Consider the following 27,860-nt stretch of genomic DNA (forward strand, 5'->3'; position numbering starts at 1 on the left):
TGGTTCCATCCCCCTGCCATGGGCAGGGACACCTCGCACCACACCAGGCTGCCCAAAGCCCCATCCAGCCTGGCCTTGAGCACCTCCAGGGATGGGGCAATGAGGACAATACTAGCAAAGCAGCGAGGATTTGCCCAGAAGAAGGGACCCAATATGGGCAGGACTGTGTAAGCAATGTCAGAGGCTCGTTTCTGTAAACAATAAATCACAGACTAGCACAGCTCTGTGTTTTACATACATTTTATTGTGTTTTGGAGAAAATTGCATACAGTCAATCAGGTTACTCCAGCAGTATGTAATATGTTTAGTACGTGTGGTCTGGTCTTTTTCTTTCCAGCTACTCAGCATAATTCTTAGCAGAATTTTATGCTTTAAAGAGTAACTAAACTATCAGCATCCTCTGGGACATCTGTTCCTATTGACATTTTTTGGAAAATTCCTAACTATATTCTGAAATTATGAAAAGACATACTGTGTCTTTGTGGAAATTCAATAATATCTCTGTATCATTTCCTAATAGGAGTATCTGAAAATGTTCCTCTTAGACAAAATGTACTGCCAGTGTCAGAGAACATTTTCTTCAACCCAGAGCTTTTTATTTGTTGTATTTTTTTTGTCACACATCACCATCTCAAGTTATTTTTATGAATAAAAATTGAGTGGTTTTGAGTGGACAAAGTTTATATTCTGAAAAGGCCTCTGGATTTGCCAGAGGGGAAACAAAAGTCCTAATGGAGCTGCAACAGCTTTAACAAAGTACATTTAAAAAAAAAGAATCCTGATGGCTAAAGATTAATCATCTGGCGGTGAGGAGGGCATTGCTTAAGGAAGTAACACAGACATGCTTGTGAGTGCCAGCTTAAGGTGCTTGCATCTCCATATATTTCACGGTGCCTCTGCACCACGGCACCTGGCCCCAGCCTTGTGCTGGCACAGGTGTCCTCCTGTCGCGTTGTGGCTCCGGGAGCTAACCTCGCTTTTAGGTGCAAAGTAATGGGCTGAGTTATTTTCCTGACAAAGGAGACCCCTGCTCCAGTGTAAGGTGTGGGAACACGGAGGGCACTGCTGGCAGCACGAGGGTGTATGCGCTACGGCATGGGGGTAGGATGTAGAAGGGCTGCAGGTTGGAGTGGCTGCCGAGGACTTTCACCTGAAGTCATGGGCTTACTTTCTACTTTTCTTCATCAGCTTTCGGCCAGTGCTTTCTCTCTGATTTCAGTCGAGTCATACCCATTCTCCACAAGTAGAACTCCACAGAAAAGCAAGTACATTGCTTGGGAAGTCCCTGTGCCCACAGCTACCTGCAGTTTCCCCCATAACTAAAACAAGAACTTCAGTTCCAAATGATCTACTTGCCTGTTACAACCCCAGGTTATCATTTGTATAATTATTTATAATCAGACCTAACTTTAAAACTAGGAAAAAAAAAAAAAGCCCTATAAAAACAGAACACAGAGTCCATATTTCAATCATTAAAAAACAAAAGGAATCAAGGCTTTCCTTGATTTTGGATAGTCCGTAAATGTCTTGAGATAGTACCTGAAAGAAAACAAGCAAGAGAGTGAAACTGCATACATGCAAGAAAAGTGGACAGTTTCAGTACAGCTCAGCTGAGGAATCTTATAACACCTCCAAACTACTTTGCTTTGCAATCTCTCTGTGTTACTCTGCAAAAAAATATTCCCCAAATATTTGTATTTGGTTATTTAATTAAGTGCAAGCTGATAATAATGCTAAGGTTGTAGCAGACCTAAAGTAGAAACCTTAGGAATTCAGAGCACAGGAGCCTGTCTACTCCAAAATATTGCAGAGAGTGCAAGGAACCTTCAGGAAAGGTTCACGTTACCAGGCCCGGTGACAAGATGCCCTAATGCAGGGGAAGCAGTGATGCAACTCGTGCTACATCAAATGACTGTCAGGCCCATTTGACTCCACAGGTTTTCCAGCATGCTGCTGTACTTTCACCTAGCCACAGACAGGCCAATACGCTTCTTCTACATTGCATTAAATTTGGATTTTATCTTGAATTCTGGCCCTGCTCCTTTGCCCTTCCCTGGCATTTTGCAAAGTGCATTCCAAGAGCAAGCTACAGCGCACTGTTGGAAGCAGTATGGGTTGTCGTACCTGTGATGGTGATAAGCACGTGGCCCAATGCAGCAAAGAGTAAAAAAGGCAAAGGCGAAGGCTGGTAGGGACCAGGTTGCAATGGCAAAACCAAACCACTCCACAATTTCTCCAAAGTAGTTGGCTCCAGAAACATAGGTGAACAGCCCCCCTGCATCAAAAGACAAAGTATGTGATTTTTACCCTCCTGGAAAGTTCCTTCCCATGAAGTCAGCAACAGACACCCTGCCTTCCTTATTCAGAACCCATAACAGAAACCTAAAATGACTTCCCTGAAGCCAGTGGAGCCATGTCAAAGTACAAGGAGAGTCTTGTACAAGTATAAGAATCAGAGGTAATTCTAAACCAGAGGTTTCCAGCATTTCACAATCATTTATTTCCATTTGGAGAAGGGCTTAAGAAAGCCCATCATTAGAATTATCCAAATTATAATTATTAACATTTATTGAATTCTTTTCTGGCCCTAAAAATATTTTGCAACTCCACTACCTTTGGGGAATGCAAAATCTGGATCTCAGTCTTGCTAATCAAAATATTTACAAGGGTCATGTCAGTATTGGAGGCAAGGAATGGTGCAGGCGGGAGAGATACCAGCATCCACAGCAAGCCAGCAGGAGTCAGCTCCAAAAGCAGGACCTCCTGGATTGCTGTCCATGTTTCTCTACAGAGCCGGGCATTTCCTGGTTCATAGCTCTGACTTTTTTTCCCTGAAGTTTACGTTTTGAGTCTTCCTTTTGCAGTGTAAGAAGTCCACTGCTTCTTCTTCCTGGACCAGAAGATTTCCTTCTTTGCAGCTGCCTTTTACAAGGCTAAAAATTCTTATTATGTCCCACTTCAATCTTCTTTAAATTATCCAGTCTATTTCCTACAACCTCTCCTCACAGGCTGTGTTTGCAGACACTCTTGTTGCTTCCTGCCGACTGTCTGCAGCCAGCTCATGCTCGTTCCTGCTGCTCAGGGAGTATCTGCAGCAAGTACCTGACCGATACTGGCATTTACACTTTTATTGGGTTTTGCCACAAATTCAACCTGAAAACATCATCTGTCCTGCTGCACTACCTCCCCTAATGACAAAAACATACCTTGAGGAATCTTGTAAGTAACTTCCCCAGGTTTCCTCAGCTGGCGCAGCAGGAGATCGCTGTGAATGTTGATTCCCATCCCCAGCAGAAATAAGAGAAGGCCTAAGGAAGAGAAATGAGAAATGGGTTAGAAAGGCAGCTTCTGGTCTGTCCCATTATCCCTACCCAAGGAATTCAAGCACATTTGTGAGGTTTATCTTTGGAGCACACAGACGTGAGCCCTAACATGATGTGGGTGGATTCTTTTTCAAGTCAAAAATGTGCTGCTACTGAAAAAGCTACTGAACTGGGGAAGTATGAATGATGGATGACAAAATAACAGTGTATCTCTGTGTCAGCCGTGGGATCCCCTACGCTGGATAACTTCAGTGTGGAGAGCAGTTATGCACAGAAAAATGACCAGCCTGTTCTGTCAGTCCGACCAGATCACTTTCAGGTGCTGTGAGAAAAAGCTGAACTTCCCAGGTGGCCACAGTCAGTGAACATCGAGGGGAAGGGCAGATGGTGTGTGTGTCAGAGATGTGTGCACGTTCCAAAACCAGAGGGCAGGTCAAGGCTCCATTTTCAAGAAGGACATGGAGAAGATAGCTTTCAAGAAGCTATTACGAAAAGAAAGGCTAAAAAGTCAAGAAGCATCCCTGCACCTGGGTTTGTGGGCACTGCGATTGCTCCTCAGGCTTTTTGCCATCGTGCTGTGGTGTATCTATAAGTCCCATCCTCAGGCAGGGAGCAGAGCTTGGTGCTACCACGTGCTACCAGCTGGAGCAGCAGATGTGAGGATAGCCTGCTGCCAGTTTTCAGCTGCTGTACAGTTGACCTTATCGGGTCCCATAGGTACAGGCATTAATGATCTGGAAGATCAGTCATTAAGCTCAGGCTCCCCCTGGCTGAGAAGCACCTATGTATTGACAGTCCCCAGGGACATCAGGTGGCCAAGCACTGGGATGGGCTGAGGAAGGGGGGGGCTGGGAGAAGGAGGAGGCCAGGGATAGAAAGGATCAGAGAGAAGCTGGAGAGAAACTGCGATAACTAATAGGATCCTGACAGCAACTGAACAGAAAGTTAAGGGAATAGGCAAAGGATCTGAGGAAGAGCCTTATTTTGGGTAGCTGAGGGACAGGTGGCTGAGGAAGCCAGAATTTTCTGGCTGAGGTAGCCAGGAAGGTTAGCTTGAGACAAAAAAAGGGTCCTCTGCCTGCCAGTCTAAGAGACCCCTGTTGTTGTACTTTCTCCCAACTTGTCATCTGCTGCTTGCTCTTTTTCTTCCCGAGGCATGTCTTTTAGCAGAGAAAAGTGAAGAAGAAGAGCAGATAGCCTGCTAGCAGGCTCCATACCACATCCACGCTGATGGCAGCCTGCCACAGCTGTGCACGTTACTGCAGAGCTGTAGGCAAGTTTCATTATTCTCACTTTACAGCTGGGGAAAGAGGATCCCAGGGAACACAAATTTATCCAGCATGTCACCGGAGCAGGGAAGGGAACCTACATCCCAGGGCAGCTCAGTCCACCGGCAGCGAGGCCGCATGGACAGAGCTGTGGGCATGTACACGGAGCAGTCGCTCCCTCGCTGATGGCTGCTGACAGCTTCTGGGCGGTGAGATTCATTGATCAGCCTCCATTTAGCTGAAAAACCAGAGGCATCTGATTGAGGAACTCTGCAGGTGACATGCCCTACATTTCATGCCACATTAGACACTGAGAAAACCATGTCTGACAGGAATGAAATGGAGGTGGTGGGTGCTAAGAAGCATAGCAAAAAGTACTGGTAAAACCTCAACGCTTCCAGGAGCAGCAGAAAGTTGGGAAGAATCCGCAGAGGAAGAATACATTGGTTTTTATTTGAGATTTTAAGTGCTGCTAATAATGTTTTTTCTCTCTCTCTTTTTTCTTTTTTTTTTCCCCTCATTAAATATATTTTTAATTTATTATGCAAATTAGGCAGTGTGGCACTTACTTTGATATGTATGGGAGCTGTTGCTAAACAACATCCCGGATTTTTAACGTGATGCTGTGACACAAGGCTGAACTTTCATCCAGTGCCTAAAACAATGTATGGAAAGTACCTTGGTTACTTTGTACTTGTCATACCCAAAACATTTCCTCCGACCTCTGTGTTGATTTTCATTTCAAAGTGTGCATTTAAAAATCATCTTCTGTGCAGCACCAAATGTGTAATGCCACCTAGCTGCTCTTGCTCAGTTATTCTCTCAGGGGTTTTACAGGGCGAAATGTAGCTAGATTCTTAAGTTAGGGAACAGAAAGGAACCTTATTAACATACAAACAGACTGTGCATGATCTCTAATCTTCCCACGTGCCCTACAGGACAAAAAAGAGCCCTTTGTCTCTAAAGCCTCATTTATGCTGGGGCTTTGCCCTCTGTCAGTCAGAATGGCTGCATCAAGTGCAAACCACCCCAGCAGGGAGAGAAAGCCACAGTTTGCCCTTGCACACTCTTGCCACTGCCTGGTGGACATTTCTGGCCAAGCAGGGGCACATCCCTGCTTAGCTGAGGTTTGAGGCAGCATATCCACAGCCCACAGCAGCAGGAGGCTCTTGGGTGGCGTCAGGAAAACAAGGCTGGAGATTTGAGGCTGTGCTCTAAGACCCTCCATCTTCATCGTGCCTTCAGAGGTGGCTGCCTAGCAAAAAAATGTCATTGCACATTCAGTTTATCCGGGCCAGCAGGCAGGTTTTATGCTGATTTCCATCACAACTGATTTGACTCACATGTTCTGTGAAGATTAGGACATAATTCAAAATGCTGACAAATTGCTTGGAGATTACATCTTGGGGATCCTGCAGCTGTAATTACCTGATGTAAATCTGATGTCAGTGCACCAATCGTTTGGGTATTCAGCGCAGTAAATCAGGTAGTACCCCTGGAGGAAGCCATTATAGATACAGAATAACGTGCCAAAGAAAAGCAATTGCAGTGGGAAAGGTCTGCCTCTAGTGAAGAAGGGGTAAATAAATGTCCTAAGGTAGATAAGAAAACAAAGTCAGCACATTACACGATAACATTGTATTTGCAATTTCTCTGCTGTAGGAAGAAAAACCTTAACAAAACATAATATATATATATATACATATATATATATGTAAGTCAGTAAAGATTAAATATTGGGAAACAACTGTAACAAAATAAGACCAACAACAAATGGGAACAAGAAATACTGCCAATACCCAGATTTTTCTGGTCCCTTGGGACTGAGCACAGGGTGGGAAGCTCGAAATCTCATCCAGAGTCTCTGTGGCTTCAAGAATATCTCTCTGCCTTCATTCTCCCTTGCTGGTAACACGAGGAACTCAAACCACAAACAGCACTTTCATATTAAGACCTTGGCTGCCCTTTGCTGCCGTACTGCAGAGGGCTGAGCAAAGGAAGCTGTGGAAGCACACGGGCACACCGATGTTCAGTCTCCCAAACATGCCACAAGCACTCTGGAGGAGCTTCCTTGTGGAGAAGACATTCCTGATCCCACCACCAGGAATGATCCCTGAGGGATTTAGCTCATGGGGGGTGTGGAGTTGAAGGCAACGTCAAGACCCCTCTGGTTCTCCCATCCCCTGTGGTGTGTAACCTGAGGTGTAATCGCCTTTCCCAGCTCCTCCTGCTCCACTCTCGGATCTCTGCTCATCTCCGACACACCACAGCTCTGTCCTGCTCTGCTCGGACACCTCGACCTAGAGGCAGAGTGATGTTGTTGCCTGCATGGGAGGGCCACTTTGCCCTGGTCTCTGCCTCTCCTCCATGCTTTCATACTCTTCTCTAAAATAAGAAGAGCTAAAAACTTTTGTTTAATATGCTAAACACCAAGATTTTAATGCAGTTCCAGAAACCAAAGCTTCCTTAGACAAAGGCTGTGCTAGCACTAGCATAAACATTTGTATGAGCAAATAATTTGTGATTGTGTGGCTTTCATCATCACACATTCTCCACTTGAGGAGGGCATACCCCTCTTGACACTGTAGGCAATCCGTATCATTTTTGGGAGAGTGGAGATGTTATATTCAGGACTGTTAAGTATTTTCTTACCTGTCCAATTAAGTTCTGTACATGATAAAATCTACACTCTTCGTGTCTTTCTTTTGGCCTCTCAGGCTTTGGATGGTGCTTATCATCGCAGTATATAAGCTCTAGTGGTAGGCAATCCACAGCCCGGGTTGCCAACATCAACTTCAGCAAGCTGAGGCATAAAATGTCATAACACTATAAATCTAGCTTGAATCTTATTAAGCATGTCTAAAAGTGAGTAAGCTGAGTACAAGCAACAACATGTTAATGTATTCACTGCTTTCCAGAGCAAGATAAGCCAAATTGCTGGCAATTAAGAGAGCTATGATGCACAAGTACTAAATCTTTCTAAATACAGTGAAAGCTAAGAGGTACAGAAAATATTTTTCAGGCAGTGGTAGCATGAGCCACACTTAATAAAGCATGGAGAGGAATGCTCTTTGGAGTACTGTTACCAGCTATTGCTTTTGTCCTTCAGGAGTGAGGTGCTGGAGTAGGCAAGGCCAGCTTTAGCAATCAGACCTGCCCGTGGAAATCATTCTGGCAAACTGGACCCGAGCAGCTATGAGAAGTGGGACACTCACAGGTGGAGACTTGGAGAAAGCAAATTGTACAGAAACATGAGTTTAGGAGGGGAGTTTACACAGCAGATTGGAGTGAGGCCCCTTGTCCAAAACAGGTATGTTTGAGAATCTCCTAATTTCTTTAGCTGATACAGACAGAAGTTCCCACCCTCGCTTCTGTTCCTCATCTCAGCTCCTGGTGAAGCTGCTGCTTGCCGTGGCACTGCCTGAATGTGCCGTGGCAGTAGGAAGGCTACAGGCGCTCGCAAGATGGTTCATCCATCAGTAACGGGAGGGCGAAAATCAGACGTGGAGCTACCTACCAGGGGTGCCGTGGATGCAGGAGGACAGAAGGAAGCTCCGTGCACAGTGTAAGCACAACCTCAGGGGAGCCAGGAGGTGCCAGCTTTTTGTTGTTGTTGTTGAGGGGATAAAATCCTGGCATCAATAAAATCCTGACTCATGGTGATTTCTGAAAATCCAGCTCAGGATTTCATCCAATAATCTGCGTTGTGGAGCAATTTCTCTGAGCAAATCTGCTTCAGTTAATCCAGAGGCCAGACTCAGTTCCCTGTATCTGAACAATGCCAGAAGCCTTTGTTTTAACACAGGGCTTGTCAGCTTGTGCCACACAGCTACCTGAGGGTGCACAAACTGTTCCTGATGGATTTTGAAAAGAGAGCTGAGATAAAGTGAGGATATTTAATAGGATTAAGTAGTACATGGAAGAGTCTGCATCTCTGCTGAAATTATTTTGCAGTGCGCAAATCAAAAGAGGATCAGAAGCCACCATTTTAGACTAACAGATCAAAAAAATGGCCTTTTGAATTTAGACCAATGACAAATTTGACCTTTATCTTTCAGTGCAATATTGATGACTAATCCTTTAGTCCTTTATTATCTTTACTGGCCAAAGGCACTGCATCTGACTAAACCATTGCCAACAGCTTCCTTTTAAATGAATGAATAATAAATTATTCATCTCCTTTTCCATCATTTATTTTCCAGAAGAACAGGTTTCAAAGAGAAAATGACTTGACATTGCATCCAATTTCATCTCACAGGTATTAGTCCAGCTCCCTCGAAAACTGTAGAGGTTCCCACTCAAACTGGGGGAAACCAGAGGTTTCTTCTTCTTTCCTTGGAAGGTGGAAATCTTTTCACCAATGTTACCATAGTCCAGTAAGAGTGGGTTCTCAGACCTCCTCCAGTATCTTGTTAACTGGAGGAGTTTATCCTGCTGCTGTCTTTTCTTCTCCAGGGCCCAGGTGCAGTAGTTCAGGCAGCAGCAGCTCATGCTTTTCAGTCTAGAAACCAGAGGTGTTTCCAGTGTGAATGAGCTATTTTACACCTGGGCCAACTGCGTTAAGCCCCAAGATACACTGTTCAGCCTGGAGAAGACAAGACTGAGAGGTGATCTGACCAATGTTTATACATTTGTAAAGTGCAGGAGGCAAATGGACGGGGCCAGGCTCTTTTCAGGGGTGTGACAAGAGGAACACAAGAAGTCCCACACAAACATGTGGAAGAACTTCTTTACACTGAGGGTTACAGAGCACTGGAACAGGCTGCCCAGAGAGGTTGTGGAGTCTCTTTCTCTGGGGATATTCAGTACCTGTCTGGACACTTTCCTGCTCAACCTACTGTAGGGAACCTTTTAGCAGGGAGGTGGACACAATTTTCTCCAGAGATCCCTTCCAACCCCTGTGATTCTGTAACCTCAATGCTATTTTAGTTGCATGGCCAACTAACAACACAGGAGTTTTTGCTATAGGTTGTCACTTGACCATGTTGATGGGGAGCTGCTGATGCCCTTGGCATACCTGAGCACTTGGGTGAAGGCTGAAGACATCCAAGAAGATGGATCTCTTCTACCTGGGCTACCTGTGATGCCCTGCATGAAGCCTCTAATTATTCTGGAGACTCCTGGATGTCAAAGGACACGTTGCAAAAAAGTCTGCTACTGAAGGGTCTGTGCTAAAAATATGCATATACTTTCTCTTTTTGAGACCAATCCCGTAAATTATTTGTGGATTGCTCTCTGAGTCAATTTTTAACTTTTGCTATTTTTGAGTTGTACCATACAGATTCTCACTGAATACTTGCAGAAGACTGTTGAGCCTATTCTGCACGTACAGTCAACACCAGGGCACAATCTGGTAGCTCATTTTCATGTGCCAACTCAATTTTTTTTTTCAGTTATCCCAAATAGGATTTAAACAAATGTGATAGTTAAAATGTTAGTTTCAAGCAGTAGGCAATCTTGCTATCAGTTCAAAAGGAAAAATACTTTCAAAAGTGAAACAGAAGTATTTTAACCCTCCCTCATTGTGCTGGCATCACAAACAACAGTAGAGCTTCCTCACCTCTCTATTTCTCTCCTCATACATCCCACCCTAAGCTGCTTTGCACCTCCTCATTCCCATGGACTGCAATAGCCCCCAAAGGTCAATAAGACAGGAACATTTGAGCAACGAAAGCACACAGGTTCTTAGGAGCCAGTTGTATGGCACAGGGTGGACCACGTCCCTTTAGTTAAGGAGGTGTGTGCAGTCAGACATGCTCTGGCGTAGCCTCAAGAATCATTTCTGGCCATGACCCAGGCGACACGCACACCAACAATGCTGGCATGCAGGAACGCCTGTTGGGCTGCTGAACCTCTGGCAATACCTGCTGTAGGTCCAGGACAGACGTCAGATCTCCTGACTGCAGTGCTGCAGTTGCACATCACCTCCTGGTGTTTGGAAGGCTGTAAAATCAGGAGCTGAGATCTAGCTGCAGCTGCCTGTGGAGGCTGTGTGTGGCCCTGGGTGACCACCAGCTGCAGGGCACCCCTTCTTCCTTGCCCCTTCCTGCATTGCTGCAAGTGTTTGGGACCATCATAGAGCTGTAATCACTTGCTGGCCCAAGGCCCAGTCCTGTAGACTCATCTTAAATAATTGTCCAGTGATTGTGATGTGAGCAAGAACTCCCTTTTTACTTCAGTCATGCAGATTAACAGATAGCTATGACTAACACAAAGCTGGAATTCACTCTCCTTTCAAAACCACATGCAATTCCACGTTCTTCCAAAAATCTTTGAACAAAGTTTTGGTTGCTATAACTTAAGGAACAAGAAAGATATACACAATACTGACAAGCTTACAGTCCAGCTGCAAAAAACAATAGTAAACCTGTCACCTCGGGTTTGTTGCTGAGTATTCTGTCTAAAAAAAATTTGCTCAATCTATAATTATTGGGTTATTTGTGGCCCACTTAGAAAATTCATCCAACCTGGAGCCTGTTCGTAGGGACACTCTTTCTTTGCACTCTCTTAGGAGCAGGTTCAGGACTATATGAAGGCTTCTGGAAGGAGCACTCACCTTTCCTGGGATAAAAACACGGGCACACATCTGACTAAGGGATGGAAAAAGGACTGAGGAAACCCTGAGACAGAGATGGCACCATGAGATGGCACCAGAGATGGCACCAGAACTTTCAGGAGTTCTTGAGAGAAAGGGCAATGGAGCATGGAAAGTCTGGGCAACACTGACTGAGGGAAGGACAGCAGAAATGGAAAAGGATTCAGAGCGGCAAAATAAGAAGAGGCCTGGAAGAGACTCCTATACTGGACCATTGGGTCTGTTGAATTTGGACTGAAGATTAAAATGAGGAGATATACTGGAGATAAAAAATATCAGAAATAATAGAAAATGATCTATTTGGTGGAGCTGAATATCTGTGCAGAAGTTCTCATGATACTGAAAGGAAGCAAGTTCAAATGCAATCAATATTCATAATAACATTGTACACACACACACACACACAAAAAAAAAAGTAGAGAGCTCAGTAAGACTAGAAAAAGAAGGGGGATAACCACAGGTTACAGACACAGGCAGGTCCTTTAATAAAGAGGAGAAAAAGTCTAAGGCTTTGGAATGCATATGCATTTTTCTATGGATAAATGTGGATAAATCATATTCCAATACAGAGAGACAGAAGATAGCATCTCCCCTGGGTGACCGACCACCAATTAGTACACTTTCTTCTGAAAGACTTTTACCAAGACAGGGCACCAAGTGGCACAGACCTCTGCTCTAAGCCAGTGTGGTAACTTGAGGGTTTTAATAGTGTCTCACGTCTCATCTGAGAAAATCACACACGAACTGAGAGAGTTAAAAACGACAGAGTTAACTCCCTAGAATAGAAAAGCAATTGCTTAACGTTGGCATTTATGAGCAGAGCTCCCGAGTGATACTCACTATCCCAGGAAGGCTGACACCATGGATGGCAGCACTTGCAGAAGCCAGCGCCGTCAAAGATTGACAGTCAAAGGGAATCAGCAACTGTGCTTGACTTCTTGCCTACAGTTTAATACAGACTGCAGGTTGAATTCTTGGTGCTGGATCAGAAAAGCTCAGCTGCTTATGACTGCATTTGAATAAAGTGGGATTTTAGGAAAAGATCTACAATAATTTGCAGAGGCATGTATATCCGATGTGAATGGCTAAGAATAAAATGCTGCTTCTACACTACTATCAATCATTGCTTAAAAAAATGACGCAGTGAGGTTTTTTCCTCAGATAAATCTGTGGAATGTGAGCTATGTAATGTTCAATTTCAACACTGTAAATGTGTAAAGTCAGTCATTCTGACAATCTAGTACTAGTTGGGAGCACGTGGTTAATTGTTACAAATTTTAGGCATGCTATATGGTTAGAAAAGTAAGAAGGACATCATGAAATTGAGTCCTCTTCACATCAGTGCATGCAGGATTGATTAGATGTGCTTCACTTAATAAAATACATGTGGTTGGGGGAAAAAAAAAGAAAAAAAAAAAAAAAAGAAAGAACAGAACCTAATAATGGGTATTTGTTTTTAATTAGTAAGGAAGAACTGTGTAGGCTTGACTCCAAGGAACACATTTCTGCTTTTCTAAATTCATTGCAACAGCAGCCAGGTTTCAAAAGCATTTTGCAAGTCTGTGTATGAATTACTTCCTTTATCCTCTTGTTATTCTGCCATTATTTCTGAAGTTGTCGCTGGAAAAATCTGGTATCTCCCAGTGATTACCAGCACCCAGTCAGAACCAACAAAGGGGAATTCTTCCTTTTCATTGTTTAGAAAAGGCATTGAATCGTGAAAAGCATTGAATCGTTGTGATCTTTTCTACTGGCTTTAGCAGGTAACAAGTGCCACACTTCAATTATTATGCATTTTCTAAAGGGAAACCAAGAACAAAATTCTTGGGCTTGGTGCATTAGCAAGCTGTGCCAGCCAGCCACAGTCCATCAGCAAGCTACAATCAGTATAAATTTATATTAATATATTTGTTCCTCACAGGTTTCCATTTTGGAGTAGAAATTCCACATTGGTTTTAAATACCCTTAATTGCGAAATATTATTTTATTTATATTTCCTCTTAGCTAAGCAAATTTTTATGATGTCTTCCTTTTTGCAGAAAGGAGATCTGAAAGAAAGATGGACTAAAAATTGGTGAAAATGGATTGAATGTCCATAACCAAAAGTGACTGGAGCAGCTAGTATCCTAGAACCAGCTGTCTCTATCTATCTCTTCTGCCAAACTGGATAAATTCACTGGAAAGACTGGTTTGTTTTGTTTTTTTTTTTTCAAAATAGCCAAAGAAGGTAAAGTGAAGCTAATAAAGCAAAGGAATGATTTCCTGCGTACAGATCCCTGCTGGAATCAAGACCATCCCACGCAGACCCACAGTTTGCCCACAAAGACCACACAGCAAAGCACTGGAGTCCACAACGTACAGCATGATGGACCTTTTGTCTAAAAAAACAAACTCTAGTATTTGCAACAGCCTCCGCCTCCAGGAGTGTTATACACCTACAATAGCAGGAGGCAGGACTTATTTCTATATTTAATTTAGGTAATCCTATTTTCTTAAAATAGGTTTATTTAGTGAAGGAATTAACATAAATTGCATGTATTATGGGAAAGGGAGGGTAGCAGCAGCAGTTGTTCCATGTTTTGATCTTAGCAAGACTTTTTATACTTTCTTACACGTCAGTCTTAGAAGCGTCTTGGAGTTTCCTGATATAGAAGATGTTATTTTAAGTGCCAGTGAAATTGATTGTTAAATTGTATCAAGGGATCATTAACAGTTGTTCACTATCAATGTAAAAAGGGTATTTTGAGAGAGGTTCTGTAAAAAACTTTTCTGGTATTATTCAGTTGTTTTCGTGAGTGATATGCCTCTGGGAAAAGGTGAATATTCTTAATATGTTTATGGCTAGCACAACTCTGGTAGATGCTGAGCACACCAAGAGTTAGGAATAGAGTTAACAGCAATCCTGAAATATTGGTTTCCTATTTTTAAATCAGTAGGTTTGATTCAGTAAAGACAATGATAAAATAAAACACTTGGGTAAGTCTAACCAGATGTAAGACAAACTGGAAAACTGTCTGGATAGTAGAGGGAATGCTGGTAGGGCACAAACAGCGTGAGCTCAGCCTGTGGTAAAGAAGGCAATAAAATATATAATGTGGAAACAGGAGTGCTGATGGAGACACTCAGAGCGATCTTTCCCCTTTGCATGGTGTTAGTAGGAACTTAGAGCATACTAAGTACAGCTGAACTCTACTTTATAACATGCAGGGACAAAGCAGAAGCAGTCCAGAGAAAAACAGCTGTGGTTTAGGAAATGTGAGCTATGTGGAAAGACTGAAGCACTCGGGGTTGTTTCACCTGACAGAAAACCTGTGGATGACATTGTAACAACTTACAACTTCATTAAAAGTTGCTGCAAAAAATAAAGAAGTATTAGCTGGAGGGTTGGAAGAACGTCCATCACTGGTGGTTTTTAAGGACAAGTCAGACAAATGCCCATCAGGAATGATGCTTAGACTGATAGTCTTTCCTTATTCTCTGTAATTTACCCTGCAATTGCAATTCTGGGCTGTTGCAGGCTTGGTCATTACAGGACACTGGAGCTCGTGGAGGCCTCTCCTGTGCTAATTTTGTCCATACAGGTCAAAGCACTGAGAAGAAAATTCAAGGACTATATGGCCGGGAACTGTACAAGAATGGGAACTTGGAGCTATCTTGGTGAGAGAGAGCTGGGGAGGAGTGATGAGATCTGGAATTAGCTCAACAACAGCAACAGCAACAACAAAAACCAGCATGAGCAAAACCTCTTACTCAGGCTGCAGACTGAACCCAACGCCAGGCCAGCTATCTCAGTTGAAACCCTAACTAAACTTGGTCCAGATTTAAAATTGTATGAGTGGTAGAAGACAGGACTAGGGTCAACATGAAAAGATGAACTGCGGTGAAGACAGACGTGCAGATACCAACCACAGTACTTCATGCTTGCCTCTACTAATTGCTGGTGTCTAAAGGACAGCAGTACATAATGATTAAGGGAGTGTTTGTTGTTTTATCTAAGCAATAGTGTGTCAAAGGCTCAGCCAGCTAAAGCATATATTTCAGCAAGGTATCTCACTCTTTTCTTCTCCAGAAATAACCACTTGATATTTATGAAGACAGATCACTTTGTTCCTATTGCTAAACTATGGGTGCCTGCCAAAGGCACGAAACATGTGCCAGAGTAACTTAACCAGACACTGTGCTATGCACTTCAAAAAACTCCCTGCTCCACTGGAGCGGAGAGCTGAAAGAGTTCACAGAGGCTCAGAGTGTGAGAAGAACAAAAGGACACATCTACATGAAAAATGGTACAAAACCTAAGGATGCACAAATCTGTGCTCTTACAACTGCACTTATCAGAGAAAGTGTAATTATTTCCCACAAGTGGCCCACATGGGGCTGAGAAATGACCAAGGAAAACCAGACAGTTGGTAAGTTAACCCCCTCCAAAGTTACATCTTGGTCAGACTGTATCCCACTGACGTACACTAGCCTTTGTATCTGTTCAGAAAGCCCCTGGAGAGTTGCAAGAGACATTGCTAGTAGTATTTAAAACATTATTAACTGGCTTTTTCCAGTCTAGTAAGGACCTTTTTGTCCTCTTTTAAGCCTAAACTCCTGCTCTTTCTCCATTTTGCTCTTCCAGCCTTCCTGACTTTGTCTTTTCTTTGTCCTTCCTTCTTCAGATTCTTGCTTCCCTTATAGTTTCTCATGATTTTTTTTCCTCTAGTCAAGATTTGTCTCTCTTGCTACCTAACAACTGCACTCTGCCTCTCTGTCTTGTAGTTCTTTCACCTTTGTTCCTCTCCCTTTGCAATTAGGACTGAATATCTTTAGCAACAGGATTGCTTCTCTTGGGCTCCCAAACAGGTCCTTGACCCCTCTACAACAGATTTTCCAGATCCTGTAGCTGGAAAGGACTCAGCCATGACACAGTATTAGTACAGTTTACACTGACTTGTCCATGAAAATGTGTTGTGCTTCCTAAACTACTTAATTCTCAATTCCATTTGGCTTTGCATTGCCTCCATAGGGCCAGTTGTTGATGAACTCTTACGTAATTTGAACACATAACAGCATTGGTCTACACGGTTGCTATGGCAGAGAGCAGCAGAGACTGGCTGTTACTCCCAGTAGTAATGCTTGGTACTTGTGGAGGTGAGGACCTCCTGGGTTTGCTCTCCCCCTGTCCTAAGTGCCCATGCACTTGTTTTTTGTGAAGGAGGAACAGGCCAGGAACCTGGGGAGCACATCCGCACTTGGGGACCTGTGAGCATGTGTTCAGAGGCAGTGTGCTCACTGCTCCCACACAAGGCAAGCAGGCTCCCAGCTGCCTCGCTGATCAGCCCGAGCAGCTGTGTCTGTGACAGGGGCTCACAGAGCAGGAGGGACACTTGGGGACTACAGGAGACTGAGAAACAGACCTAAGGTCATGAGTGCATCTGGTGACAGCCAGCAGCCACCTGAGAGTCTCACTCCAAGTCTGGAGGCTTGACACATCTGTGTTGTTTATTCAGCTACATGAAGCAGTTTGAGATTGTGAGCTATGTGTTGCTCAAAAAAAAAAAAAAAAAAAAAAAAAAAAGCACCTGAAGACCTGTGAGAAAACTGAGGTCATAAATTAAAGCAGTTTAAGGCCCTACCTCGGCTGAGAGTGCTTCTGCCTTTCACCATGCAGCAGGCTAATGGTAGAAGGATTTCTGACTGTTTCACCACCGCCCACAGGGTTCAGAAGTGCAGCACTGGGTCATCTTCTTCCTTGTTTCTTAATATGCGATGACATGCTCTGAGAAACTGAAAGACTGAGCAATAAACTTCTGCAGCAGTTTGGGCTTGTCTCATGTTGGGAAAGTCTTCTTCATAACCATAATGACCAGAAACACTACATACATTTTTTTCTAAGTTTGTAGCCTAATTCTTTCATAAGAAAATTTCAGGCCTTTTAACAGACTTGTTCCCTGCACACATTCAAAAACACATTTAACTGAACAATTACAACATTTCAAATTATTTTTCATCTCTGACAGCTTTGCACAGTCAGCTTAGTTAAAACAAATGTCTTGCATTAGTCTGATTAAAAACATGGTGCGTCATTAAATTCCATGTGCCAGACCAAGCTCTGTCCTCAGCTGTGTCTATATTTCAAACTAATTCAAAAGCAATAAGGATGAGCTTGATTTTTGAAGGAAGACAGAAATTCAAAGGCCAAGATATATCATTATGATGACAAAGCAGAAAAACTGCTTATTGCAACACTTAAACTCTTGGAGCCCATGCTGCATTTGAAGGGCTGTTGATTAGTATAATCATTTTAACCAGTAGACTATAGCAACCGAATATGGAAACCACAAACAAAAACCATGGTACTCCAACTTGCATGGCTAAAAATTAGAGGAAGTCAGGTCCGTGCTAAAATGTCCTGGAAACTCACATTTGCATAGACGTGTCTTGAGGAGTACTGAGTACGTTCAATTTGATTAGTTTTCAATACCTCCCACACCTCCGCTCCTGTAATTGGCAGCATCCTGCCATTATAAGTCAGAATCTCAGACATAGCCTTCTATCAGCAGTTTAATCTGATCAATGTCTACAGCCAATACCTAAAAAGTTGTTCTACTTTTAAAAAGTAAAAAATGTTGAAGTTGGAAGTTATAATTTCTAAATCCTTAGGTTCACATTTTTAAAAACATTGGTTGAATGTCTTTCATTTGGAAAGGTAGTAATCCAAATTACTCCTGAACCTGTATGACCTCATGGCATTCATGGCAGTACAGACACAGAGAGGAACAGAATCTGAAATGTCCAGGTGAGGTCCTGAGTTTGTGTTCACACTAAAATGGTCAGAAGATTTATTTATTTATTATTATTTTTTTATTTTTTATAATGAAAAGAGCTGTCATGGGCTGACACTGAGTCACAGCCAGCTCTGCTCCCTTCCAAACTAAATACTACATCGAAAGATTTCCTATCTCATAAAATTGCTAAGTGAAAAACTCAATTCATAGAAAATGTCAGTATTAGTGTCCTTTGTTCCCCAGATTTACCCCAATACTGTCCTCTTGCAATTTTTCCGTTCCATTTCTTCTCAGTCCTTTCTGTTTCTAACATTTCTCTTACTAGCCCTTTCCTGTTCTGCTCTTTCACCTGACCTTTCTATCTCTTGCCATCTAACCCTGACCAGAAGCCTCACAGTATTTTTTATTTCTCTGCATTAAAGACAAATTGTATTTTCCTATCCCTCACTGACAGGACTCCAGACAGGGGACCCTTTCACCCCTACCAGCCTGAAATGCATGAGAAGCGCTGCTCTGCCCCTGCAGTGCTGGCCTGGACAATACTTGGCTGGATTGCAGGCTCGCACACTTTGGTCCTGCTTATAGCCTCAGATGAACCAGAACTGCTCAGCACAAGTAGACTCTAAAGATGTTAGTTGACAAACTTTATGTCCCTGAACAAATACAAATGCATTTCCCAGAAACAACTCCGCCAACTTTAAATTGCTTTTGCTGGGAACAGCCAGAGACACATCTCTTGACTTTAGTAACCTTAACCCAGGCCAACTTTGAAAACACGAATGCTTTGATGATTTTTTTTTTTTTTTAAGTTATAAAGAGAAACAAACACACACAAAGAACTCAATAACATAATGTAAACACAACTTTTGTTTCTCCCCTTCATTGTTCTCAGGAGCAGCAAAAGTTTTATAGATGCACATGCATTTTCCTGCCCCAGGTGTGTGACAGGAGTCCCTGAAAGGTCTGCTTAGGACAACACTCTCCAGAAGTATTCTGCATCACTTAGTAGAGCACTTAAAATCACAGAATCATCCAGGCTGGGGAAGACCTTCAGGATCATCAAGCCCAGCCCTCACCCAACACTACCAAGTTCTGTCACCAAGCCATGTCCCTAAGCACCACATCCACTCCTCTCTTAAATACCTCCAGAGATGGCCACTCCACCACCTCCCTGGGCAGCTTGTTCAGATGCTTGGACACCTTTCTGGTGAAGACATTCTTCCTGATATCCAACCTAAAGCTCCCCTGGCACAACTTGAGACCCTTTCCTTGTGTCTCATCACTTGAGATAAAAGGGACGGACCCCCTCCTTACTGCAAGCTCCTTTCAGGTTGTAGAGTGCAACAAGTCCACCCATCAACCTCCTCCTCTCCAGACTGAACAGCCCTCGTTCCCTCTGCTGCCCCTCACAAGCCTGGTTTGCCAGTCCCTTCACCAGCAGGGTCACCCTGCTCTGCCCACGCTCCAGCACCTCAATGTTCCTCTGGTAGTGAGGGGCCCAACACTGGACACAGCACTCAAGGTGCTGAGTACAGAGGGACAGTCACTGCCCTAGTCCTGCCGGTCACACCGCTTCAATGTGCATCTCTACCAGGAGAACACCCTTATGCGATTAGACTGCATTGAGTAGCCCAGCTAGCTTATTCAGATGGTGGCACGAAGGCCTAGTTTAAAGGGATTTGGCTTTATAGCAAGGCAATCCAAGTCGTCTTCACCAGCACGTCAAAGTGACACGAGCCCTCACTCGGCCCTGGGATCTGTTTCAGTGTAGTCCTGCCAGGGAAGTGATCTGCTCCTTAATGTCACAGGCAAACCCACTTCCTCTGGTAGACAACATCTCTTTGCAGACAACCTTTATACAGGGACATTTTCCAAAGACTTTTCTGGGTAGCAGCCTCCTAGCATGAAAAGTGTTGGATTAGGTTGGTGAAATTTAGCACAGTTGTAAGCAAAATGGTATATATGGCAAATGTCAACTGTGGGTGACTACTGATCAATTCACCTGCCGCATTTAAATTAACATCTAGAAGAAAACAGCACTTCAAGGTGTGTAACATAAGAATGGTTATTTGATTAATAGTTTAAGTATAATTCTACTTGACCAAAATGACTTTAATTTTGAAGGAGATAACATGAATATCACCACCGGCAGTCCTATAGATGCAGTGTTTGGAATGTGTACATATTTATAATCAGAATAGTACAAGGCTGATTCACAGGTTTTTATTCTTACCTGAGATCCCCAGAACTAGGAAATGACCTAGGTGTATAAACTTTTCAATACACAAAGGGGCTTGTGAAAATTTCTGCTGCGTGTATGGAATGAACCTTAGCTCATCTCCCATGCTTTTTATTTTATACTTAAAAGAGCAGCCCTAATAAAGGCATACTGCAGACTTCCCACGATCAAAACAAGTAATTTCTTTGTTTGGTAGAAGGAATATTATTTTAAAGTAAAAACATTTACTAAGACTCTTGCATATAGTGTAGCCTTTTTTCTCTTAGTTTACTCCTTTACAATTCTGCTTTTCAAATATCAACAGCAGGAATCTGGTAATGCAGATACAAATCTTAGCATTCTCTTCAGTCTAACTGAAGCTCAGTGGAGTTCAATGCTCAGCATGTATCTTTCTACAAGGCTTTAAACTCCCAGGGTACAGAGCATTGTAACTTCCTCACTGAGGTTTGGAAGCCCACCTGGGTGAGATCAGAAGGACCTACTTGTGCCTTGGTGACTGCCTCATGTCTGGGACTTCAGGTCTCTGCAATTTGAACAGCTCTCTCCAGAGCGGCAGGGACTGAGCACCCACCGAGCCTTTAATTATCAGTGACAGGCAAACGGGAGTGACCGACTGAGGTGCTTCAGAGGAAGCACAAATACTATTTTAGCTATGGCCCTGCTCCAGGTAGCAGAGATGGAACAAGGAGAAAAAACTTCTGTGATCTGCTCTGCATGTACCATACCTTCCTTTCCTTCCGGAGGACAGAATAGACACTTGGTATATGAAACCAGCTGATTGACTGCAAGACAACAGGTATAGTCTGGAGTGCTAAATTGTAATGATGGGCAACACACACACGCAAAAACAAAACAAAACAAAACAAAAACAAACAAACAAAAAAAACACCTTCTTGAACAACCAAATTTGGGAATTACTGCCTTAGGTGGCACAGCAGGAGGGGTGGACATGACAAGGAATGGAGAGCAAGAGAATGGCACACAGTAATGTCTATCTCAGAAGAAAACCTCAATTATAAACTAAAAAAATAAAAATAAAAAAATCACAGATTAACTGGCATCACATAGAAATGTACTGATAGCAGGCACGCTGTCTTGAAAAGATGTGAAGAAAGATAAGTCTAAGTCACCTAAGTGGTCTGGGGGTTTGGGTCTACAGCAAGCTGCAGACGAGGCAGCAGTGCAGCAGTGTGCCTGGGTGACCAGGAGGGCCAACCCTACCCTGGGGTGCATCAGGCACAGCACTGCTAGTTGGTCGAGAGAAGGGATTGTCCTGCTCTGCTCTGGTGTGGCCTCACTTCAAGTACCGTGTGCAGTTTGGGGCACCACAATAAAAGAAGAACATAAAACTATTAGAGGGTGCCCAAAGGAGGTCTACAAAGATGGTGAAGGGTCTGGAGGGGAAGACATATGAGGAACAGCTTGCGAGCCATTGGTTTGCTCAGCCCCGAGCAGAGCAGGCTGAGGGGAGGCCTCATGGCGGCCTGCAGCTCCCTCACGAGGGGAGCGGAGAGGCAGGCGCTGAGCTCTGCTCTCTGGGGACAGCGACAGGACCCGAGGGAACGGCATGGAGCTGGGACAGGGGAGGGTCAGGCTGGGGGTTAGGGAAAGGGTCTGCACCCAGAGGGTGGTCGGGCACTGGGATGGGCTCTCCAGGGCAGCGATCACGGCACTGAGCTGCCAGAGTTCAAGAAGTGTTTGGACAACGCTCTCAGACACAGATTTTTGTGTGATCCTGTGTGGAGCCTGTGTCGGACTAGATGATCCTTGTGGGTCCCTTCCATCTCACAATATTTTGTGATTCTACAATACCTCTGCAGAAATCCTTCCAGTCCAAGGGATAAAAGGAGAAATGATGTGGGTACACTTTATGCTGGGCAACAACTGCAGGTGTCTGTAATGTTAGGCCATTTTCCAATGGAAAAGGAACATATAGATGAGACTATTTGTACTAACAGTGAGAAAGGCAATCAGCTGGTATTCAATTATAAGGGAATAATTATGAGGGTATTTAATAATGCTAGAAGAGACTGCAAGGAAGCAAATTCAATAACAGCCCTGGATATGTGAACATTTTACACTTCTGGGACAAAGCATGCTGAGATGTTTTGGTTGACTACTTGCACGCTAATTTGAGGAACCTGGGTAGAAACAGCAAGAAATCTAATATTTTCACTGATGAGATGAAACTGGATATAGCCGGCATTACTGAAACTCATTGGGATGAATTGCAAAAAGTTAAACTCATTGACTGAGAAGCAAAGAATGCATGAAAGAGGCAGAGAGAATGGCCAGCCTCCTCTAGGGATATCACTACCAGATCTAGAGTTAAGCCCAAACAGAAGAGGGAATGCAGATGTGTTACTGGGCGGCTGGTGAAGGCCAAAAGGTACGTGGTTAGGATCTACTGCAAAGGATCAAGGTGAAGCAAAATAGAGAATTGTACTTGTTACTTGTCAAATACCTGCATGTTATGTGCTGGGAGATGAATGGTAGAGGTTTCAAGAGGCCGCTATCGAAATATCTTTAGTTCTTGACAATTAATGATGATGACTTTCTAAGAACAAAAGATAAAATAGGTATTTCTTTGGGGAAAAATAATTTCTGGATTGAAGCTGGTGGCTATTATATGGTCTGATTGTATCTACTATTAGCCAGGAGACTCCTACTTAGAAACATACAGTTTAAACTTAATCTAATCTCTGCTTATCTACTTGGTGTTTCAAAAAAACATAATAAAACCCCATTATGAATGAGTACAAAATACCTCTAAAAATCATGAGCCAATTTTCTCACTGTTTGTGAGTAGGCACACCTATGGGACAAAAAGAAAAGTGTGTCCAGGTGAGTGCTGCACATGCCTGACCAACCAGGCAGTACAGGCAGGCCTAAGAAGACTGGATGAGCCCATTTGGCAGAGCTTGGGGAAAGGGAGCAGCTTTTTCTTTCTAACCCCAGTTTGGTTTTGGAGGGAGGAGTACTGGCCAAGAGATGCATAAAGAATTTGTGCAGGGTTCAAATGCTCCTGGTTTCCCATTCTTTAGCCATGAAAGTTGGCTTTCCCTGATTTTTTCAGAGTGATCTCTGTAGAAAACTAAGCACAGGCACACCAAATGGGTCACCTGTAACCAAAGGAGGTTGAGGATTCAGCTGTCTCTGAAAGACCTGCCTGCCTAATGCCTGTCAGACTGCTAGAGCACACTTCAAAATGAAAACAACAAATTTATTTATTTATTTTTTATACTAACAGAGTAAAGGATTATGTTTGTAGCTCCGTAAGACAAGACTTTCTCCCTGACTGTTGAAGTTGGCATCTCCTCTGCTCCCCCACCACTCTGTCTTACTCTTTTCTTGCCTGGTCTGAGTTCTAAGAGAAATGCAGCCTTATGGTTTATATGGAACTTGATTGCGATAGCTCCCTCTCATCCTCTTATATTCTGTTTCCCCACTTTGGTTCTTGAATGGGATGCAAAACGGAAATGCAGTGAACAGGCTCCCCACCCACCCCAACACCACCTGAGGACTTCAGCTGGCATCCTCACTGCATTCCTGAACCAACGCAGCCCCTCTCGCAGGAAAGGCTGTATTACAAAACACATTTCAAACCACAGTCCTTTAAAGTGATTTATGACAAGAACTATTCCGGTACATACATCTCATGCCACTCATCATTTTCTGTTCACAGACAGCTTTTCCTAGAGACTGCAGATACAGATGGCAGATTTGGCATTAAGTGAGTGCTTCTCTCACTTTCTTCCTTTCTTCTCTGCCTTCCCAGCCCATCAGTTTTGGAGGCCCTGCTATCACAGAGCCTTCCATATGAAAGTGAAGAAGCTGTGAGCTTACCTAAACCAGATGTGATAAGTTCATATTTTTATGGGATGTTTTCTTTAGCACCGTAGGGCCTCTGGATTTGATTAAATTCACACCATGCTGCGGTAATACAGCGCACACGGAGAGACGGAGAGCTGGCCAGCCACAGATAGCAGACAAACGGGAGGGGGGGGGGAACATTTGGGATTCCCCCGTTTGCTCCCCCCACCCCAAACCAGCAGGCGCAGAGTGCCTTTGAGCTCTTGCCGGCGGCCACAGGGAACGCACCATCTCGTGCTTGCCACGAAGAGAGAGGCTGCTGCCTAGCGGTGGCCGAGAAGGCTGGAGAGCGCCCTGCTTCCCCACGAGGAGGGAGGGCGAAGGAGGTCTCCTGGCATCCTCCTCCGGCTGCGGGGCTCGGTGTGGGGCCGCGGGCAGGCTCCCGGCACCCCGCCTCGCCCCCTCCCGGGGTGCGGGAGCACCTCCGCCGGGCGGGCAGGGCGCTCCGGCGAAGCCCGCCCCAGGAGCCCCCGGCATTAACCCCGGGACTTTCTAGGAAAGGGTTATGGGGTCCCTGCCACGCTCCACCCTATTCCTCAACGACCTGGCAGCAGATACAAAAGCGCCGCCGAAAAAGCCGGCAGATGGCACAAATTGTAGGCGAGTGGTGAGCATCAGTGCGGGTCCGGCAGCTGCACGGAGCACTGAGCCCATTCAGAAAATGACTTCCAAAGCAAAGAGTGTCCCTAACGGGACTGTAACCTTAGCAAGATCCAGCTCCGGGGTGCTCCAAGGAGCCTGGAAACACAGGGCTTCCCGGTGTCACTCTGCAGCAGAAGGCATCCTGTGGTCTGTAAGCATGGGAATAGCCTATGGGAACGGGAAGGTGCTGGTCTCTAGACACGGTCCTACAGCTCTGGTGCTACAGCCAGCTCTGAGGTCTTCGCTTTAAAATGGATGTAGGAAAGGAGAAGAGGAAAATAGTTTCCAGGGAGGGAAAAACTGCCTTGCATTGATGGCCTTCAGCCGTGGTTCAGTGCCGTGATAAATCTGGTTTAGGTATGACACCTCAGATCAAATCAAAAATGTTGCAGCTACATGACACCACATGCAACAGCAGGACAAAATCATTATGCTCATTTAAACCTGTTCCTAAATTTATGAAAAGGTAACTTTATCCGGACAAACTTCATGCTGGATGAGGTACCATGTATCTGCACCGCTCTGTGTCAGATCAGGTAATGTCCCTTCCCCTGTAGCTGGCAGAAAGCCAGCATAAAAACATAAATCTTTCATAAGCACCATATCATGTGCATTAGCCAGTTCATCAGAAATACGATCATGTGCTCCTGTACTATCTGGATCGCACCAGTGCAGACAGAGGACCTGACAGCTCTGTAACAAGCAGGTTGAAGGATGATCTGATTACTGTATAAGTGATACCACGGTCAGAAAATACTAAAGGATACTACAGAGTGCTTTAAATTAGCACAGAGCAAGAAGCAACAAGCAACACTGGGAAGAAATCAAGAGTAGTCCTATTCAAGCACAATATTTTAAACACATTGAGTGACAGTGAAAGAATTCACAAGACTAAACTACCAAAGAAAACAGTAGATTCTCCATAGAAAATGATGGATTCTCCATCTTCTGGGGTCTTCGGATCAAGACTTGAAGATATTCTGAACTAGGTGCTTCAGTCAAACACAACCTACTGGGGCAGTGCGGCTGGTCACAGCATAGAGGAAGGCAGAACAGCTACTATAGTGGTCTTTAAAAGTCTGTTTCTCTAATAATCCACATTGTCCTTCTGGGCATACCTGTTTAAAACTTCTATTCCACATGCATGTTTGGTATAAAGAGATCTGACAAAATTAGGAACAATAAAAGCTTTCCTGTAGAGACAAAGTTGTTGCTAAAATATGCAACAATACATGAAGAACCTTCTCTTTACAAAGAGGTTATTTGCATATAAACATAAAGTAATGCTTAAATACAGATATCAGATGATCAGTAGCAAAAGTAGGAACAGATTAGTTAGTAAGATAATTTTATAACTAAAACCAGAACATCTTTATTCACTTCAGAATTTTAAAGTCAGAAAAACTGCAATAGGCTACATCCACTAAGTAAATGTAATTTTATTAATGATCAATTCCATATTTAACTTATATTTGCAGTCAAGTTTAAACATTAAATTATTTAAAACTGTTTTTAGTTCATTTCTAATGAAGATAATTTTTAAAAATTTAGATAAACTATGGATATTATATCAAAGTGCTGAACCTCTTCTCAAATACCATAAACTAGTGAAACATTTGTAAGCAGAAAAACTCCTCATTTTCTCTTTTTGTTGCTCTTCTATGTAACAACAGAGCACTAGCATGTAATGCAGTATTTTGAATATTAATTGGTTTAAAAGAATCTCCGAATGGCTTGCATGAGAAGAGGCTGCATGCTGTAAGAATAATACTGGAGTAACATGCAATGCTAGAAACAAAATAGGTGGTAATGTAGACTTGGCTAAACGAGAGCTTTTATTTTTACAAGGGAAAAAGTACAATCTGGCCACAGATGAGAAGAATCTCCAAACTGTTTGAGGAAAAAGAAGTACAAAAACACAGGGCTTCTGCCTAAGTCTAGCAGAAATGTTGGGAAAGAAGGCACTGGCTCAGATACATGCACACCGGCAGGGTAACGTCTCGTTCAGTTGTCTAGTGGTGCTCATTGATTTCCTTTTCTGAAACGACCAGAAATCCATGAGAAGAGCAGAAGGCATTAAATTAAATTTAGTAGGACTACATGCAATTAATACATCTGGTTTTCTGGGAGCCTGGTGTGTGACAGGTAGCATCCTCCAGCTCATTTAGTATAGCAAAGACCACCTTAGTGACAACTGTAAAATAAGTGTTTTAGCCCTTAAAACCATTTCCCGTTTTATTTTCAACATCCTAAGTTCTGCACCCCTAAGCTGGCTGTTGTGAGACTGCTGCTGGATTTTCAACGTATTGATCGTGGCTGAGTCGCAAATAACCAGTTTTGCTCAGTTGTCACATGCAAGTTTTATATTTCTGGGAAAATAAAAAATAAGAGAGAACTAGGAGTTGGGATAAAGGAAATAGGAAGGTTTCGCTTCAGAAGTCACATCTCCCTTCTCTAGGGAGTGACATTCTGTTCTCGCCTGCCCTCTCCGCCTGCGGACAGTGGGTTTGACCACCAGCCGACAGCAGCAGCATGCAAACTCCTGACGAGACCCCGCGGGAGATGGCAGGGGGGCAGCGGCAGCAGCAGCAGCGGGCACGACACACACCCGGCATACGAGGAGGCAGGCGGACAAACTCCTGCGGTACCCTCCAGCAGCGTCCCCCCGGCCGGCCCGCTCCCCGGGGTACCTGTAGAAGTAGTGCCAGCAGAAGAGGCAGCAGAGGAGGCGGCAGCCCAGCGGCTCGAGGCGGGGCGGGCTGCGCAGCGCCAGCAGCAGCGCGGGCACCAGGAAGGAGGGCAGCTCCTGCACGAACCAGGCGCAGCGAGCCGGCAGCCGGCCCCGCGGCCGGCACAGCCGCTCCTCGTGCTTCCCGTAGCGGGACGGCACCCGCAGGTACAGCGAGAGCTGCAGCAGCGCCAGGGCGCCCAGCAGCGAGCTGAGCGCCGGCACCAGCCCGGGCAGGCAGTGCATGCTCGGCCAGGGGGGCGCGGGGCACCGCCGCTCAACGCCCGGCGGCCGCCGCCAGCCCCGGCCCTTATTAGAGCGGCGGCGGCCGTCACCCCGCCCCGCCGCGCTGCCTCCCATCGCCCGGGCTCGTCAGAGGGCGCAGCCCCTCGCTCGCCCGCGCCCCTGCCCGCCCCGAG

The 27,860-nt window shown here is 44.3% G+C and overlaps 1 protein-coding gene across 1 annotated transcript; it reads right to left on the minus strand.

Annotated features, from left to right (window-relative positions):
- Nucleotides 1–224: 224 nt before the first annotated feature.
- SRD5A2 (steroid 5 alpha-reductase 2) lies at nt 225–27,860 on the minus strand. The gene is made up of 5 exons (XM_068676392.1): nt 27,404–27,860; nt 6,020–6,183; nt 3,207–3,308; nt 2,125–2,275; nt 225–1,539 (listed from the first exon to the last, which is right to left on the minus strand). The coding sequence occupies exons 1-5, from the start codon at nt 27,799–27,801 to the stop codon at nt 1,473–1,475; spliced, it is 882 nt and encodes a 293-aa protein (XP_068532493.1). The 5' UTR covers nt 27,802–27,860; the 3' UTR covers nt 225–1,472.

The sequence above is a fragment of the Anas acuta genome, chromosome 3 (genome assembly GCF_963932015.1).
Source record: "Anas acuta chromosome 3, bAnaAcu1.1, whole genome shotgun sequence".
Lineage (NCBI taxonomy): Eukaryota > Metazoa > Chordata > Aves > Anseriformes > Anatidae > Anas > Anas acuta.